The sequence below is a fragment of the Triticum aestivum genome, chromosome 2D, assembly GCF_018294505.1.
Source record: "Triticum aestivum cultivar Chinese Spring chromosome 2D, IWGSC CS RefSeq v2.1, whole genome shotgun sequence".
NCBI lineage: Eukaryota > Viridiplantae > Streptophyta > Magnoliopsida > Poales > Poaceae > Triticum > Triticum aestivum.
In genome coordinates, this window is record NC_057799.1 from 606307884 (window position 1) to 606328083 (window position 20200).

Here is a 20200-nt window from a genome sequence, read left to right on the forward strand (position 1 = left end):
AAGACCGAAATGTTACGAAGGAAAGAGAGAGATTGCAGGGCCATCTCGGTGAGACCGAGATTCATATCGGTCGGACCGAACTGTTAGGGTTTCTGGCAGTGGCTATGTCAAGTGAACTCGATGGGTCCGGGTAGGAAGTATCGGTGTGGCCGAGTTGGAGTTTAGGGTTTTGACATATTTGGATGGAAAGAGTGGTTGAGGGTTCAGGAGCAATATTACTAAGCACTTGAGCAAGTAATCCATTAAACAACACCTCATCCCCTTTTAATAGTATGGCTTTCCTATGGACTCATGTGATCTTGGATCACTAAAACATAAATGAAGAGTCTTGAGATTTTGCCAATCTTTGTCCTTAGCATTTAAAAGGGGTTCCACATCCTCCTGTCAAAGCCACTCCATTGTTGAACTTATCTAAAATATACTAGATAAAACTGTTAGCCCAACAAGAGATATGTTGACATTAATTACCAAAATCACCCAGGGAGTACTTGTGCTTTCATTAAGCTTGGGGATGTCCAAGGTACCCCAAGGTAATATTCAAGGAAGACCCAAGCGTCTAAGCTTGGGGATGCCCCGTATGGCATCCCCTTGTTCGTCCACAATTCATGATACGTTACTCAGAGCTATATTTTTATTCATCACATCACATGAGTTTTACTTGGAGCGTCTTGTGATATAGTTTTATTTTATTTGTTAGTTTGCCACAATCATTGTTTGTTGGACACACCTTTTGAGAGAGACATGTATTCATCATGATTTGTTAGAATGCTCTATGTGCTTCACTTATATCTTTTGAGTACCCGGGGTACCGAGGTTACACATATGGTCAGTTACCAACTAGGAATAAATACACCAGCTACTAGAACTTTCCTGAAGTATACGCCAAGTCTTCGGAAGTCTCCATCTAGCTCATGTCGAGGGCCACAACTTTGATAGCCCTTTATTCAGTGGCCGGCGGGTCATCAGTTTAGCCCATAGACAATAAACCGTACAAGTTGACACCCCTTAAGTAACCGACCACCCGAGCAACCCCTAATCCAGGACTTCAACACTAGTTTTCATAAACCAATTCCTTCTGCTCCTAGTTAGATTAGACACTCTTACTTATTGAAAAGACTACGATTGATCCCTTATACTTGTGGGATATCACACACCAACGCTCAATTGGTTTTGCACTTGCCACCGGCGACCTTTTCGGAGCCCGCCCAAAGAAAAGCCCTACGAATCTTATCAATGGTTAGTAGGACCTCCACCGAAATGACTAATTTCGTGATGTGGTAAATTGCAATGGCGGTGAGGACTGATTTGACCAAGGCGGTATGACCTGCCACTGTACAATGTTTCCCCTGCCAAGTGACCTGGTCCTCAAGGTACAGGAAGTGTATCCCCTAGAGTCGATTGAATGATAAGGGCAGCTTGAGGTAGCGCATAGGGAAGGTCAATCACACCGTCGAGAGGCTCTGCATGACATCATCAAGGTCCAAGCCACCACAACGGATGGGCGCACGCTATTTTTCTGGAAGTTTGTGAAAATGATGGTGACCTCGCCAAAGCTCTGGAGGATGTTGGAAATCGCCCGAATATCCTCTTTGATAGGCATGACAAAGATCACCGTATCATCCGCGTAGAGGGATGTCCCAAACTTACCACCCACCCTCCCAAATCACAGAGGAGGCCCTGCTCAGTTGCTAACCGTAGCACCCGTTAAAGGGGGTCAATGGCGATGACTAAAAGCAATGGGGAGAGCGGGTCACGCTGGCGGTGACCGTGGTTGTTCCCAGTTGGGTCCCCTGACACCCCAACTAGGAGGACCCTGGAAGTGGACATGGTGAGAGGAGTAGCAATCAAATCACGGAATCTGGGGGGAACCCGGACTCGCATGTGTGAACAAGGTCAAAGATGTAGTCTCACCGCACGGAATTGAACACCTTATTGATATCGAGCTTTAGGAGAACAGGCGGTTTCTTCCGCCGGTGGAGTCCTGTGCCCTATACTTCTTTGCAAGCAATGCACAAATAATTCGGTTTCAAGATCCTAACTAAAAATGATCCAGCCAAGCCCGCTTACTGGCCGCGTGTAACACATGTTGCTAGACTGAAGAGAGCTGTTAACTTCATAAGCGTAGATCTTTTCACATTATTATTGAAAATGTTATGCACATATTAAATGTAGCTTGCTTAGAAATTGATTTTTGGATCTTCTTTGCAAGGGACGCACAAATGAATTAAGTTTCAAGACAACACTTCAAACGCTCCAGCGAAGCCCGCTCCTACTTGTCTGGAGTAACACAGGCTCAAAAAGGATTCAGAAAAAGGGAGAAATGAACAGAGCTGTAATTCAAGAAGCCATAGAACTTTTCACATTATTATATTCCACGGCCATCACAATCATCGTCATCATCATAATTATTCTCCCAATCCCCAATCTCTGATCCACTGCTACTGCTACTAACCCAGGATCCCAGACTAGAACCACATGGCAATCGCAGGATGGCCAAATGCAGACACACGAACGCACGACACTATCTTCAGAGTTCAGAGCGGCCACCGCGACTCCACGCGCTTGTTTCCTCACTCCCAGATGCCGACCTCCATGAAGCCGTCCTCGGTGGCGCAGCCCCTGAACATGCCGGTGCAGTTAAACCCATAGGCGACCTCGCCGGTGCCGGACACGGCGATGAGCCCCGCAAACCCCTCGTCGAGCCGCTCCTTGACGCAGAAGTCCACGGCCTCCTGCAGAGGCAGCCCCTTGTACTCCATCACGGCGGCCACGTCGCGCGCCAGAGTGGAGCGGATGATGGCCTCGCCCTCGCCAGTGCACGACACGGCGCAGTGCCCACACGCGTAGGTGCCGGCGCCGATGAGCGGCGAGTCGCCGATGCGTCCTGTCATCTTGTTCATCAGACCACCGGTCGAGGTGGCCGCCGCCGTGAAGCCGTTAGAGTCCACGACCGCGCACCCGACCGTCTCCGGCGCGTAGATGCTGATGGGCAGCCCGTTCATCACCATACCGTTGCTATTGTGGTTCTCCGACGCGGCCGCCAGCGCGCTGCACGTGTCGGCGCCGGCCAGCGGGATGCGGTAGTCGAAGAGGATGCTGTTGGCCTCCTTGGCGAGCTTGAGCATGCCCACGTTCTCCTCCGTGATGAAGTAGCTGTTGTCCACAACCTCAAGACCCTGCGGCAAGTTTGAAACAAAATCAGATCAACACATCTAATTATAAAAACTGTTTCTAATCCCAATTAACTCTGGATGCATATAAAGATCTCAGATTCCTTTTAATTTGCGGCGCAGTGCAGGGCCACGAGATCTGCAGGCAAAGCGCCAGTTGCTGTCACTCGACGGCCGGGGTGGTGGACCATGTACGGACGACGGATTCGTCGGACGGGAAGCAAGTGGCATGAGATCCGGCCAGGATTCCATGCCATGGCTGCCAACCACACGGCACGAGTGGTGCAGAGGGAGGAGGCGATGCCGTGCACAAGTTTTGGCGGCAGAAACAGAGGGGCACAGCTGCTAGCCATCCTAGGTTCGATGCCGTGCACGAGACTCCAATTTGCGTATAGCCTTGCACTGTTTACTTTGATTAGCAAATTATTCAGTTTGTTTAAATTAATGAAAAATGGTACCGGCCAGAAAAAAATTCGTGCACATGCATCGAACCATTTTCTTTGCTGCATGCGACAAGATGGATTCCTTTGTGCGGCGGCTGCTAGCTAGCTGCACGATCTTGACTAGAAAACTTATAAGCTTTGTAGAATTTTAATACTACGTAGGAGAGGACAAATTTAAGTTGGAAATATCGTAAGTAGGCTGCGCTGACCACAAATCGTGGCGAGCTGGCAATAGGTGTGGCTTGGTAGGTGCAAGGCCGCTGTTGTCACCACGAGACCCTTGTTTTTTCTCCACTTTTCACCTGTCATCTTCAGCTGGATGTGAAATCAACTCATGCTACTTGGTACACACATTTCTCCAAAGGCCAGGGGACGAAAGGGAGACACGCACGTGCATTTTCTTAACTTGCTGTGCTGAGCAAGCTGTGTCCTACTGGATTTTCCGAGAGAGCACGAAACGATAGCTAGATAAGCATGTAGAGTAGCTATATGCATGCATGGCAGATTTCCCGTGCAAGCCAGCTGCATGCAGCTGTGCACTCATGGTGTACCGCACCACAGTGCCCCACACGTCATCTACACATGTCAAGTACACCTCAATTTCCAAGGACCCTTTTCCAAGAGAAATTGCGGCTGCATGCCATACTACTCCGTCCGTTCCGTCACGTGAACTTTCCGATTTTAAAATGTTAATTACCGTCCTGATATGTGTTGATTAGATCGCCATGCAGGCAGCTTATGGTTTCCTTATTGAGTGGGGTGCATTTTTTGGGTAGGAAACAGAAATAACGGAGGGTAATCAGGATTGGGTTAATCTTAGAACTAATTAATTACCTGCTCGCGGGCGAAATCCTCGGCGCCGTCGAAGGCGAGGTACGAGTGGGGGGACTTGTCCATGACGCGCCGCGCGAGGGACACGGGGTTTTTAACGGTGGACACGCCGGAGACGGCGCCGCAGCGGCGGCCGCGGCCGTCCATGATGCTGGCCTCCATCTCGACGGTGCCGGCGCGGGTGAGGGCGGAGCCGCGGCCCGAGTTGAAGCAGGGGTCCGTCTCCAGCTCGCGCACCACGGCCTCGACCACGTCCAGCGCCGTAGCGCCGGCGCGCAGCAGGTCCACGCCGACCTGCAGGCACCGCGCCAGCACCCGCTTGGCCTCCTCCTGGCGGTGCTCCGGCAGGTTCGGGTCCACGCCCGCGCCGCCGTGGATGGCAATGGCCCAGCGCGCCATGCGTGCTTATTGTATGTGTGCTGGGGGTGGTGTGATGTGCTAGGGGGGGCTGAAGGAACTTGGATCCCTCTATGTCTCTACGGCTCTGCTCTTTCTTGTTGCTCTGGTTGTTGGTGTGTGTTGGAGATGAAGGATGGGAGCTGCGAGGGCGGGGTATTTATAGGGGAAGCGAGGGGTGGTTTGTGCTGTGTGCTGCGAGTTTTGGAATCTTGGGTCCGGGAGGGAAGGAGCTGCCGTGCCCGTGCTAGGGGCAGATTCATTCTTGGCTCCGAAACGGAACGGTATCCGGTACTGCATGGGGGGCGGGATTTGATGACTCGTGTGTTTTCGTTTGACGACCGTCAATTCCGTTACATGTGTGTGCCACGTAAACGAGGTGTCCCTGTACAGCTACCCGGCACAGAATTCCCGAGGCTGCGAAATCTTTGTCCGGCTGGATTCCGCACGGCACTGGCAGGGCATTTCGTTGGTTTGTAAAGGTCAATTACCTAGCATCAAAGTTTGCAACGGTATGGTATGATGTCTGTCCTAGGACAAAACGAGCAAGACTACTTCAAGGTAAAAGTGAATACAAGTCAAGAGAAATTTTCGGACGGTCGATTTGCCTACCTATGTCATTCCGGTGAATTTACTCAACCTGGAGTAGTGAGTAGTGACACTGACAAGAATGTTAAAAATCTTGACGACATTCTTCTAGTGCCAAGTTATTCCATGCCACAAAATGACCAACTTAAAGTGCTCCAATAAGTCCCACAAAATATGCATTCAGGCACTACTAGTCCTAGAACAAACCTCGATCAGGTCAATGCTCAAGATCGACCAGCCAGCTGTTGGTGCAGCCGCCGGCGGCTGCAACCAACCACCGAGCTACAGTAGAGTGTTACGTACGTTGCTGCTGGCTCCTGGTGTAGAAGATCCCGGTGGGGTGATTCCCTGTGGAATCCACACAAGCCAGACCGCACAAGCTGCCACGGAGATGCGCACTCAGGTCACGCGACGATGGCGATGGAATCTTTGGTCCGGAGCTGAAGTAATTAAGGAATTAAATTATGCGCTAATCTCGTGGGGCTGCGTGAAGATTCTACTTACTACCTTTTTAACATTCAGGGTTAACTTTCCGGTTCACGATCCCGTAGACTTACTTTGATCGCCCGATTCATTTCCCGGGTGAAATTGCTGTGGAGATCACGCCAAATCAGCTATGCAGGAATTGCCGAATTTATGCAAGATCGCAAGCCCTCAAATTAAGGGCGGGTATGCGTACATCTGCAGTGCCAAATCAGTCGTGAGGATATTTCACGTGTATTGCACTGTATAGGTGGAGTCAGTTTTTGTTGCCATTTCTGAATTACCAACTCCACCGCACTACCCGCACCTTTGTTATTTTGCCGTGACGAGGACCGGAAGGCTAGGCATTAAATGCCCGGTACAATTTCGTGTGTGGAAATATCGTTGTTTGTGCCACTCTAGGCCACAGAGCATAGTTTACCGACGGCTTCGCCTCGAGTACCGATCAATCGAGTACCATCACCGTCGTCAGTCGTCACTCGACACCTGTCCGCCAGAGCGGAGATAATTTGAGACCAGAAGAATCTGTGACGCACTTGCATCACTTTCGACCCAACCGAAGAAGGTGACGCGCACGGACACGGTCACAAACCACAAACAGCGCAAGCATGCTTTCCCAGCTCCCCGGAGCAATGAGATGAGATGATGCATGCACCTGCCGACTGCCATACAAAGTTAATCCGGCCTCGGCTAGAACAAAAGTTACCTCAACCAATGAGGGCTTCCCATGGCAGTACTACTCGCTAGAAAAACCGACAAGTTGTAGGCCACGATGGAATCCAAGTTACTCCAGTGCTTGCTGATCCTCCATGTTAATTACCAGTACTATTTACAGATAGAATACTGTTGTAGTCAAGGCGAGTCAGGGAGGCGAAATTGGATGCGCGCACCTTCAGAGAAACAAAGGCGAAAGGAGCCCCACGATGATGTCCATTTCTTTCCGCGAGAGATGTCATGCATGATACACTTATAACTTATTAGCGACTAAATCTCTCAGAATCAATCGGTACTTACTGCAAGTCAAGTATGCTTTGAATATTCCCTTTTATCTGCAGGACATGCAGTTTCTCTGCAATACGCAAAGAGTATCCTTGACGATTAAGTCTTCAAGATCCATTCGAAACAGGGGATCGACTGCGTCCTAAAAATAGCCACATATTCACATCAATGTTAGGCGCATGCAGGAGGGGTTCACTTTCCTAACCGTTGCTTTCGAAGGCTTTCCATTTGTCTAAAGAAGTTGCTAAGATTTTACATTATTTTGTCTCACCCAAAACTTGATTGCTATCATTTTACATTTTTTGTGTGAAAAATCCTTATCATTTACATCACCATGTAAGAAGAAATAACTAATAATTACTGCAGGCCCCTTTCATCCGTCCAGATGAAGTTTCTAGAAACATAACACTAAACCATCTTCAGCGGAGGTACCTTAATTGTTATTTCCCATCAAAATGTCGCATGCTCATGCGGTCGACACATAATGCAGCTGGAACGAGGTATGCTCCGTCATCATCAACATCTATATCTATACCAATGTAAAAATGCCCAAGGGGTAGATCCAACTACTCTCGATCATTAAACCAGGTCACTCTTGGTGTGCGCTCAACATATTTAACGTGCAACTATACCAAATATTAGACTAGCGGTAATCATGTAATTAATTCATAAAGAATATCCTACATAATGCGTGCAATTAGTATCATGCCAAAAATCTAAGTCAACATTAATCACATAATTAACACGTAAATAGTATCATACCTAATATATGCGACAATAAATATACTACCTAATATCAACGTGCATTGCACGTACATATTTATTAGTTACTTTAAAAGGAAGGAGTAGGGATTAGGTGATCGTGTCATGAGAGAGCTTTCTATCTATCATGTAGCACTTCCTCCACTTAGTTCATGAGTCCTTCATACTAGTTAGTCATGTGTAGATTCTATTTATATGTACTCGGGGACAGAAAAGCATGTCTATTTGGATGCCATCCAGTAAGGTTCTCCATGATGGATAGCAATGTTTTTTTTTTGCTGAAATGATCCAACTTTTGTTTATTATTGAACACAATATATGTAATAAGCTGAAATAGGAATCAATGGAGAATATTTGTGATAAAACTAAAGCTTGCATCAACGTTCTTCAAAGACGCCATCTATAGCTTTGCATCTCGACTTTCCATCATGTCTCAGGTAAAAACATTGCATAAGACCACAAACTGGACTAACCTCAAGTATTCCGATGAGCCAAATGCTAGTGATAAGATTCTACTATACATCTAACAGAAATTACTTAAAACTTGGGTTAGAAAAAGATAGAAGGCTACCGTAAGTCTGCCCACCAGGACAAGTACAGGCCCACCAAGCCATGCAATGGCCCAGGTCCGCTACCCTACCTACGGCCCTCCAAGATAAAGGAAGTGCTGAAAGACCTCGGAGGGCTCTTCAAACCACCGTAGCAAACTAGAATGTCTATAGACGTAGGCAATAGGCATGGTCCTCCTTTATAAGGTGAGACCGGGATAGTCGTAGGTACCTTACATCGCATAGGTTCACCCCCTCGATACATCTACGGGCATCCATGTTGATGTGCACCCCACCATCGATAAGCAAAGAGTAGGAAGTAGGGTTTTTGCCTCAACCATGATGACCTGAACCTGGGTAAACCTTGCCTCCATAATTCCAATCATAATAATCCGACTTGCTACGATACCCTAATGCACACATCAGGATTATTCTTTTGCAAATTGTCAGCTGAAAACTAAAAACAAAGATAGAAAAGAGACTATTCACCAATCATAACGTAAGTGTTTCGGTGAGTTTGCAAGTTTGAACGTAGAACTCATACTGCTTTGAAAAGATTCATCGTGTGGTAATGGTGTAAGAAAAGAATAATCTTATGGTAGCCTTCATTTACATGCCACCGTGCTACTGTCGCATAATTCGGCTTAAAAATCACCCATGATTATACAATATTTTGAATCAATAATACATATAAACTATAAACCATGCCACACATTTTGATATATAAATCCAAGCCACATAGGAAAAAAAAGAAAAGATATACAATTGTGCAGTGTACTTGATTCAAAATTCGGTGGGGATGGTAAAGTGACTACTATTCATAGAAACAATATTTTGGTTTTAAAGGTGAAGATCAACTTTGATTTTTTAAATTCATGGCAAGTAGATACATATCATATATCTATGATGATTTCTTTTGTTTCCATATTCCGCATTATATTCTTGGTTGTTAAAAACTGCCTGTGTTGGCACCACCTATGTCAGCATGTCCTTTTTTATTGATTGCAATTTTTTGTTGGTAGCTTACTAAACGGGCCACTTGGTTGTTCACCATGACATGGTACATGGCTGGTTTTATCAGACTAGTCGTATGCATGTGCGTTGCTACAGGGAAAAAATGCAGATACATTAATGCGGAAGGCGAATAATGACCTAAACTTAGGAGGTTTAGAGGCAAGCGACAAGTTGAGATCTGGGACGGGGAGAGGGGGTTGCGAGGAGGGAGAGGTGGCAGTGCTGGTCACCAGTGGTACTGCTGCGGTAGGCGAGGAGGCGTAGAGACGTCGACGTCCTGGTTGCCGAGATCGGTGTCCAATGAGACGGGGAACGGGGTGGAGGAGACGGCGCGGGGGGGGGGGGGGGGGTCGTCATGGCAGTGGGCAGCGAGGTTGAGAGGAGATGGGGCCATCTCGCCGTATTTCAACAGCGCTAGCGGTGGCGCCTCCCCCCCTTTGTAGATTGGAGATGGTCCGATGGGTTGGGGCCTCGAGGGAGAGATGGAGTTGAACTGTTGACGGGAGAGATGGGGATCACAAGGCCTTGTGTAAATGTTAAATGGAGCAGCGGGTGTTTTTGAAAAATTTACCACACATTGATGCAGATCCGATGATAGTTGATGAAGCATGGCAGACACACCATCATCATCAACTCAACTTTTTAAGCAAGTGAAGATAAATGGACCTATACAAACGAGACATCCACGTGTGTTTTACATGTAGCAAAGAGCGGGTAATTTCGTCAAAAGAATATTATGCACAAGCGGTGTCCACAAATTCTAACATGGCGGACAGTACAAAAATTAAAGTTTTGTGTCGTTTCTCGCATAGATGAGTAAATAGCATAAAACTACTACTCTACAGGTTAGGGTTCCAAAAAACTATCGGTTTTTTATTTTTCTTAGATAACTACCAAGTGGGTGGTCGGCTCTTTCAAAAAACACAAAAAAACTTATGATTTAGAATTGATCCGATTTAAGACAGATGAGTCCACCTCTAAACAAACCGTTTGTTTGACCGGTTGTTTGACCGTTAACTGACATTTGGGGCCCACCTGCCAGCCATGGAGCAAATAATCAAAGAGATTTGTTAAAAAAAGCCCCACCTAGGCGAACAGATGGAGGACGAGGACTAGATCGAGGGGGAAGGACTGCTCCCTTCGCCGCCCGCCCGCCGCCGGCGATCACCAGGGCTCAACCCTGGCCATTCCTTCGACCCACCTCCTTCTCACCGAGCTCTCTACACCCATCGCCTGGCCAGCGGCCGCCTCGTGCTGCGCTCGGCCGCCGTGGACGCCGCAGCACGGGCGACTCCCGAAGATGCGAGGCACCGACCCCTGGCGGGCGGCGGCTCCAGGGCAGGCAACGACGACTCCAGGCGTCGCCCCACGGTGACGTGGCAGCGACCGCAGGCAGACCGCCATGGCAGAATGCAGCGACCCCAGGCGGCGCCCCATGGCAGCGCCGCGCGACGACACCAGGCGATGCGCCATGGCGGCGCGGCAGAGACCCCAGGCAGCGCCATGGCGACGCGGCGGCAACCCAGGCAGTGCGCCGTGGCAGCGCGACGGCAGCGACTACATGGCTAGGACATGCCGGCCGGATTGCTCTTTTAAAATGTCCAAGGACCCGATTGCTTTTCAAAAATAATTATAGGGACCTAATTGCTTTTTTAGAATATTTGGAGGGGTTATCCTGTAAAAAATCTATGAAAGAGACACTGACATGTGGGCCCCACATGTCAGTTAATGGTCAAACACACAGTCAAAGAGGCGGACCATTTAGGTGCGGGCCCGACCTATCATAACAGGTTTAATTTTTAAACAACATGCATTTTGAGGTTTTTAAAACAGCCGACCACCAATTTGATAGTTATCTGAAAAAATTAAAATCAGTAGTTTTTTGAAACCCTAGCATGTAAAGTAGTAGTTTTATGCTTCGCATAGATGGATTATCTCGCACAGTGACACGCTAAGGTTCCATATGACCCACTGTGCACCGTGAAAATGAAAGGCACCATGTCGTATTCCTAATCGAAACGTCACCAGATGTGGCTGGGATGGGGTTTCCTTGTACTGCGTTCCTGTTTTGCTCTCAGCCACGCGTCTACTAGATGATACCCCGCGCGTTGCTGCGGACATGCTTATTTATATTTCTAAAGAACTGTAAAAATAAATGTATGAACATATATTGTGTAATTGAGGATAAGAGCTAAAAAGAAAATCTCTTGCTAACTACCTAGTGCTTTGTAGCAACAAATCCATGTACAAATTTGAGACTTTGAAGTACAAATGCAACAATGTTGTACCATTTTTTTTACCATGATCCAATACCAGTACCAGTATAGTAGGTAGATTAGAGAATCTTAAGCACACAGGAGCCTAAGTTGCTAGCTTGGCACTCTTTACTAAGAACAAAGATAATTCAAAGATGGCATAGATATCATCCATGTAGATGTTCTTGGCATAACTAACTTGGAATTGCACTAACTAAAACAAAAAGGGATCCTTAATGCAGAATAAAGTCAATCCTCCTTTTTTGGGGTAAAGTCAATCCTGCTTATAAATTTATTTGCGCAGAATAAAAGTTAATGACAACTTCTTTTATTTTCTTGTTTGTAACAGTGTCACCATCTACTCATGATAGGAATGATGGAGAAATATATAAAATTAATAACTCCAAATCACCAAAGAGGGTAGTTGTCTCCAATTGATCAAGCTACTTGTTCATTGTTCCATGCCAAGCTATTGTATCGTACTACACTCAATCCATCACCACATGATACTTGAACCGTTGGAACAGAGACATGGGTTGTGAACTGCTTGATATAGAAATAATCCCACATCTTGTAGCGGTTAGCATTGCCAGAAATTGAAGATGCGTATATATATAGAAACATGGTACTCTCAGCCAACAGAAATAATCCCACATCCTATAGCCATCAGCAAAATTGAATCAAATAGTTTATGCATAAATGTAACTGAAAAAACAATTGATGTAACATGCATGATTAACGGCTACAAGATATAAAAGAATTAACAAGCCATGCATCTACACTAATATAAAAAGACCCAAATGGCAGATCCAAACCATCTTAACCGTCAAATCAGGTTATCTAGCGGTTTAAATCGCTCCAATGTTCAGCACCAAACACATTTAACGCTCTAATTACCCACCACTGCCATTGGTTATAAACACGTTTTGACTCAACGCTATCCCTTGAAATCTGTCATGTAATTAATATCCTACCATTTCCGCGAAAAAGTAATTGATATCTTACCAAATATCAATGTGCAACAGATATATCTTACCTAATATAACGTGCAACTAATATCCTACCTAATATAAACGTGCATTGCACGTACATTATTACTAATTAGATGGCAAAAGGCTAAACATAATAACCAAAATAGCAGAAGTGAATCTTGAAACACACATATGTCTAGAAAGAAATAGGACTCGTAAGAATATACATGAAGAGGAATCTCACATGATACAGCGAATCCGATTGAAACCCTTACAGTTGTTGGTCTGTTCAGGACTTGAAGCAAAAGGACTCATAATATTCGCCACCAGATCGTTCTTTTCCAGTCGAAAGAAGATCCAACTCAATAATCTGGGCCAAATAGAGACAATAGGGAATGGTGAAAGGCAGATCAACACCTTGGGTGACGCCGTGAGGTGCACCATGTGAGAGCTGTCGGGGGCAATGGGACCAGCGGCCAGAGCCAAAGAAGCCCATCAGCAACAGAGCAATAGGACCACGGGCTGAGAGATTCCCGTAGAGTCGTCAGAGCCGAGACAGACCAGCATTACATCCAGAGCCGGAGAACCGTCGGATGTGAGCGGCCAGAATCCAAAGCAAGGGGAGCGCCCTCACACGGCGATGGCCACGCAGCCGCTGCACCCGCCTGGGAAAGGATTGGATTTTTTCTAGATGGAGAGAGGGCTCAGTATTGAGAGAGAGGCGGCTGCTCGCTTGTTATATGGACATGGAGCCGGGGCCGGGGGGGGGGGGGGGGGGGGGGGGGGGGCACGTAAGAGACGAAGAGCTTATGGACAGTGGATGGAAACTGGAGAGGCCCTCGTTTCGTCTTCCATACACAATACATGACATTTTGTGACTGCAGGGGAATAAAATTGATTGGCTGCTTATGAAAACTGAATAATGATGTGGCACATCACTGATGTGGAGAGTGTGCATGATGAGAAAATAGGGAGAAGTGGGGAGCAGTTTTTTAAAAATTGTAGATTTGTTGTACCTGTGAATGGACGCCGATGAGTCGTAACAATTTCCCGGCGAAACCAGGCCGGCCCTGGAGTAAACCACACCTCAGAAGCGCGGCATTGGAGAAGAGCAGGGAAAGCTCGACGTAGCTGAGCTATCTTGGTAGGTCGGCCGTGACCGTCGATCTGCTTATTCTGCCGGAATCCCCGTCTGCTTATCTCCATCTCCACACGCAGCATCTGTCCAGCAAAGGGGTCGTTCTCGAGGGCCCTCGGAGATCCGAATCTTGGAGCATTTTTCCATGACGGCCCGGCCCTGACGGAATCCGTCGTGTTGTACGTTGAGCTGGTGAGTGATGGTACATGCGAACACGTGACGCGCAGCGGGCGGCTTCCGGGCACAAGCTGGTGGGACGTTTTTTCTGCGTGGGACCTGTGCTTGTGGAGGCTGGCCTGTGGGCCTGGACAAGGGGTGCCCGCCGCCGGACGGACTTACCGCCACGCGCAGGCGGAGCACCACCCCTAGCTGGAGGCGGCTGTTGACAACCTCCAGGAGCCAGCCGGAGATCAAAACAGAAATTTACCAAAGCATTTACATAGGAACACTTGGTTGCAGTTGCACCACAAGAAATTATAGCTACTGTTACCTCAGATCTCCATGTTCCCTGGATACAAAGATGCAGTAAGCAGGTGGCGCATTATGTTTAGCACTCGTACTTTCTTCCAAAGCAAAATGGTGTGGTGTTTGTCGCAGTCATATACTCTCTCCGTTGTTAAATATTTGTTTTTTAGAGATTTCAACAAATAACTACATACGAAGTAAAATGAGCGAATCTACACTCTAAAATATGTCAACATACATTCGTGTGTGATAGTCCATTTGAAATGTCTAAAAAGACAAATATTTAAAAACGGAGGGAGTATATGGAAACAAAAATAAACATCACAGAGCCTTTTCCCAAGTGACGATTCTCTTTGTTTGTCATTCAGTACACTAGTTAAGCTAAGCGGCCGTGCACCATTCCAGTTCACGATCCTAATTCCCCGGAGGAAAGAGACAAAACAAACGGCCGCTTGGCATCCCGGAGAGTATCGTATTCAATCCGATAAGGTGAAATTGAAAATCATGTAGAGAAAGAATGCCCAAGGCTGTTGGTTCCATTCAGACTCGAAAGCATACACGTGCATATGCTCACGTAGTACGGGAGCCAGCGCGGGACTAGGGACGTGTTTGGTTGCTTTCGCTACTGGGCTGGCTCAGAGTGGAAGAAGGAGCCAGGCTGAGCAGGGTCTGGGTAAGTAAAAACAGGGTAAAAAATGTAGATGACCAGTTGACTGGTTGCCTGCATTGGGGTCTTGTCATTGAGATGTAATTTTCAGCTAGCGTTTAGTTGCATACATGCATATGATTACCAGCGTTACCAACAAAACTTAACAGCCATCAGGTTGGGCTTGATATTTCGTCAAACACTTTGAGCACGTCGGAGCTTCCACTGCCCACCGTGAGCTCCCGGCGACCGTGGACGCGCCCGACTCGCTGTCGTGGCCGTGGCCGCGCCCGGCTCCCCGCGGTCGTGGACGAGCTTGAGCTGGCCGTTGTTGACGGGATCGCCATGGACGTCCTCGCCGCGCGCGTGTCCCAGGTGCTGAAGCTCGACGACATCATCGACCGTCCAAACCTCTTCTCTGTCGGGTCCTTCTACGACCTCATGCTGCAGCCGCAGCCGTAGCCGCGCGCCGAGCTCCTCCCGCCGGGCGCCGAGCAGCACCGCCTCCTTCCTCTGCGCTCCCTGCAGCACCTCCTTCTCCCGCAGGGTGCGCCGATCCAGCAGCACCACCACCTTCTCCCGCTGCGCGACCGCCGAGCAGCGCTACTTCATCCCTCCGCGCCCGCAGCAGCATCACCACCCCCCGCCGCACGCGGCTGCCGAGCAGCACCGCCTCCTCCCTCTGCGCCCCCAGCAGCTGCACAACCGCTTCCTCGCGCCGCGGCTCCTCTCACAGCCGCAGGACACGCTGATCGAGCTGCAGTACCGCTTCGTCGACAACACGAGACGATCGGGGAGTCCTCGCAGAGGCAGCCGGATTGGCACGCGGGGCCGATCCCGCCCTCGACGCCGCACTTTGCAAGCGGCAGCAACCCTCCCGGCGTAGTGCTCCGGCTCGGTCCAACTCGGGCGGACGGGATCGACGGGATCACACTGGAGTAGAGGGAGAGAGAGGGGATTGAGGATTAGGGAGAGAGAGAGAGGGGGGGGATTAACTCAAGACACATGTCTCCAGAGAGCCACCCACGTGCGCCTCGAGGCATCGCTCGGGCCTGGCTCTGGGGAAACAGCCGATTCGATCGTTCTCAACTGACCAGGCCCAGAGATGTTTTGAGAACCGTGCTATACGGGCTCAACAGTGTATGCGAGGAACCAAACAATCGAGCTCCAAAAAGATGATGCACCGCACGGGACTGGTTAGGCTCGATGCGGGCAACCAAACTCGCGCTAGTAGTTTTGAAATGGACTGGTGCACTGAACATCACACCCACTCGTGTACACAGGCTGATTCAGTCTTGTTTTCGTCGGCAGTATATATATACTTTAAAACGGCAGAAGACGGCACTACTGGTACTTGTTTAATTTAAACAGAAATACAGAATAGGTTTAGTTTAAGAGCAATATGGAAGACGGTACTACTCGACAGTACAAACCTGATTTTTGTTTAAGAGTTGCATGCAGCGCACTAGATCTGTGGAGAAAACATAAACAACACAGCGGCTGTACATATCACCCTAATTTTTCTTGCACAACTTCCAAACGAATTGGTCGTGACCACTGCACGACCGCACGAGGTCGACCAGTTAAACAAACAACTTGGCTGACCCATCAACCACTTGCTTGGCCATGCAGCCGGAGCACACACTGTGCTATTCCTGTCGTGGGCTGTAATTAAGGCCATGTACAATCCTTAATATGATAGTCTTATCTTAATCTTACATGTACTCTCTTCGTTTTTGAAAAAATGTATTTCTAACTTTGTTGGATAGTCAATTTTTTTTATGTTTGACCGTATTTATATAATAATAGACCAATATTTATGCCATCAAATTAGTAGCATTAGCTTCATGATAAAATATATGTTCGTCATATATCTATTTGGTTTCATAAGCATTGACATGTTTTTGCATAAACTCGGTCAAACTTTGAGATAGTATGACCTTCCAACAAAATTGGAAGTATACCTTTTTAAGGACAAAGGAATTAATATAGAGGTGACAATAAAAATAGTATACAATGGGTTATCTCTTAGTCTTCTCTAAGAGAACCAACTATTTCTAAAATCATAGTGACACATATTGGGCTAAGGGATCATCTACGAGTATTAAACAGAGAAGACAAGCATTTTCTTATGCATTCTTCCTCGTCCACCTCAGCAATTATCCTATGCGGCACACCTAAAAGCATCTACAACTGCATATGACAAATATGACCCCTCAAACTCCCGCGGACGTGCCCGGGCGCATCCGCGGGCAGTGATCGGGCACTCCTCAAATTATCATAACTACATCCAGACATCTCATACTAGATTCTCAAATCCATACAAAAAGCATGCAAACAATAAAACCTACGCATTACGTAGAGATCTAGATACTCCTCGTGGGAAATGTCAACAATCTCCGTGCCCGGCTCCGGCAGCATGGGCGGCAGCTGCAGCTCCCGAGCCTCCGCATGCTCCGCTCCAGCCTCCTCCTCCTCTAATTCCGCGTCAAGTTCGGCGAAGAGCGCATCGGACGCCGCTTGTTCCTCTTAGAGGAACTGCCGGTTCAACTCGGGCCAGCTTTGGCAATGGGCGGCGAGCCGAAGCAGCGCCACGAGGTGTCCGTCGGACCGTCGGGTTTCCGTGCGAGTTCGCCTGGGACCCTATCGTCAGTCTTATGTGGCGGACGCACCCGGATGCCTCATATTCACCTCATATTTGGGTTAAGATATGAAGGGTGCCGGTCAGTCCGGGCGTTTGAGGCATGTTTGAGGAGACGTCTGGATACAAAATCATGTCAGATCAGTAACCGGACAATCCACCCCAGCCGTAAATGCGCTAATATAACATCATTGTACATGCCCTAAGCAACAGCCTGTGCCGGTGGGGTCGATCGTGTCACCATCCGTCCGCCGTGCCAAAACTGCGCCGAAAGACACGACGATCCTACGCCAAGCTAGGCAGCCCTGCACCTCGGGATTCACTGAACTGGAGCAGAGGCATACAAGAACAAGAGTAGTGCTGGACACTTTTCTTCTTTAATCGATCGCACATGCATGCACGGCACATGACGCGCAGCTGGAGGCAAACCAACGGCTGTCCGTCGCCCGGCTTCGTGGTCGGTCGCCGGCTCGATCGATCGGCCGGTCGGCCTGCCGGGCCGCCGAGAATTCAAGCGAGATTCCCCTGCCTTTTCGCGGAGGGCTTGTTGTTGTTGTTGGTGGTGGTGGTGGACCTTGCAGGCGCGCGGTTGCCGAGGAAGGTCGCGTGGTTGCCGCTGGTGGCGCACAGCGCGGAGATCTTCCCAGATCCCCTCCCCCGTCGGCATACCAGTTTTTCGGCGGCGTTGCAGCTGGCAATGGCGGACCCTGTCAGCCACTCTGGATCTACTGGATCCACTTACGGTAAAGAATCTCCAGTACTAGTATCATGTGCTGCTCATCAGGGGAGCAGTAAAGAGTGTTTCCGCAACGTGAAAAATATCTGATCATAGATCCAGCCCTTTCTGAAGAAAATAACAGTAAACCACGTAGAACGTTCTAGTACTTTCTGGTGGGTGCAACGCAGCAAAAAGTATAGACGCCTCATGGAGTAAAAGCATACCCAGTCCGTGTGTTTTGAAGGTAGTGATCACATAATGGTATCTGGCCGATTTTGTGATGATAGTTCTCGTCCGAGTTTGTGATCATGAAATAACGCGGGCGCCGCTTTTGTAATGAGGGCATCATATACGTCAGGAAGTGACAAATATATATATGCTGGTCAACTCTCTGTGAACCCGACCATAGTCCATGGTTATCGGCACGCGAAAAATGGACGGAATGATTTGACGGGTCTTGTATTACTACTAAATTTTCCGGTCATTTGGCTGCCGCTAAGCATGCTAACTCGCCCATTGACCAATGGCGGTACGGTGCGGGAGATAAGCTTAATCTGGAGATAACATTACTTCCTTCTTCAGAGTACATCTCAAGTTGCACTTGGCTACGACATCATGGATCGGCTCCAGACGGTCATGCATGCATGGCGAGACTAGCTGCCACGCCGGTGCCATCCATCAGATAATCAGATCAGATATCTCCTAAATTAATCTGCTAGCTAGAGGACAAAGCTTTTGTGTGCTGGGACAATGTCAACCGTGGCCAGGAGGAGCTAACTAGCCAGGTCCGATCGCGATTCGCGCATGCATTTTAGTGCTCGTCTATTCTCTTAGGTCAACTAAGCAAGAAGCTAAGCTTTGGGTTCAGCTGGACCTCCGCGTTCTGACCAGCCGCCTTATGACATCACAGATGAGCGTGAACCACATTTGGGGTACAGCTCAACAATGGCAATGCGCGCATGTTAAGCCTCATCCTGCTTGCTTCCGTGCGGCCTATCTGGAACGGTGACTCGTCGGTCCGATCAGGTTTTGGAGGCGGAGGAGGCGTCACGGGAGAGAGATGACACGGCCGAGGATGAGGATGTGGGAACTCAATTTGCAATCCATCAACCATGCGTTACACTAACGCGCTTCGTATTTCAAATAATGACGGTGATGACTAGTGAGGCGAATATGAGGATGGATTTCCTTTTTCCAAAAAGGTCAGGATCTATTATAAAAGTTCATAAAATATAAAGCACCTCAGACATATTAAGAATCGCATCGAGGTTCATACACCAATGAATGATCACTACAGACGCCAGAACAAGTTGACGCCGCGTCACTAACGTTGTTCCCATAGCGGAGCAGGGTTGACCTTGTCGATGGCAGTCAGAAAAGTCTTCGTTCACATACATACCCTAAGGACCAACACTTAAAGCCACAATTGCCGTCGTTGAACCTTGAATAGATATGAAGCACCTTTTTCGATAAAGGATGGATTTTATTGACTCAAAATGAAACATCAGAAAGATATGAACACAATGAGCACACATCCAAAAAGCTAGGGTTCCCTGCCTCCCGCCGGCGCCGGCACCGGTCCGTCCCGTCTCCGGTGGCCTTAGGGCCATGGAGGCGAAGTGGATCTCGGCCCTTGCAGGTGGGAGGGCTTCGTTTTTAGTTCTTTTTTTGAGCTTTGTTAGGATTTGTGTCCTGCTCAGGAAGGCGAGACGGTGGCGGTCCCCTGAAGATGGAATAAAGGTCTCCCCGCCTAGCACCCGTTCCGGTGATACGTCTAGCATCGGTGGGCGAGTGGAGGTGTGTCTCCGGCGGATCTGTCTTTGGTGGATTTGCTCGGATCTGTTCGTCGTTCATCTTCGTTCGTGTGTCTTCAGGTTGGATCCTTTTGATCTACACTCTTCATCCGCGACGGTTGCTGTTCTGGTGCATTGGTTCTATGGGGCCTTACCACGACGACTTCCCGACTATCTACTACAACAAGGTTTGCCCGGATCCAGCGAGGGAGCGGCGATGACAGCGGCGCGCCTTCGACTCGCTTTAGTGCTTGTAGTCATGGCTAGGTGGTCTACGGATCTGGATGTATTTTTTATTTGTTTCTAGCGTTCGTTGTACTACCATGATTGAAGATGAAT

The 20200-nt window shown here is 48.3% G+C and overlaps 1 protein-coding gene across 1 annotated transcript; it reads right to left on the reverse strand.

Moving 5' to 3' along the window:
• Positions 1–2336: 2336 nt before the first annotated feature.
• On the reverse strand, positions 2337–4960 carry LOC123054911 (probable isoaspartyl peptidase/L-asparaginase 2). Its single transcript, XM_044478785.1, has 2 exons — positions 4448–4960; positions 2337–3176 (listed from the first exon to the last, which is right to left on the reverse strand). The coding sequence occupies exons 1-2, from the start codon at positions 4841–4843 to the stop codon at positions 2571–2573; spliced, it is 1002 nt and encodes a 333-aa protein (XP_044334720.1). The 5' UTR covers positions 4844–4960; the 3' UTR covers positions 2337–2570.
• Between the last annotated feature and the right edge of the window lie 15240 nt (positions 4961–20200).

Bases quoted from the DNA above. Each gene is read 5' to 3' on its own strand.
- LOC123054911 (XM_044478785.1), bottom strand. From the start codon at position 4,843: ATGGCGCGCTGGGCCATTGCCATCCACGGCGGCGCGGGCGTGGACCCG. The intron at 3,177-4,447 runs GTAATTAATTAG...AACTTGCCGCAG, and splicing joins AGGATTTCGCCCGCGAGCAG to GGTCTTGAGGTTGTGGACAA.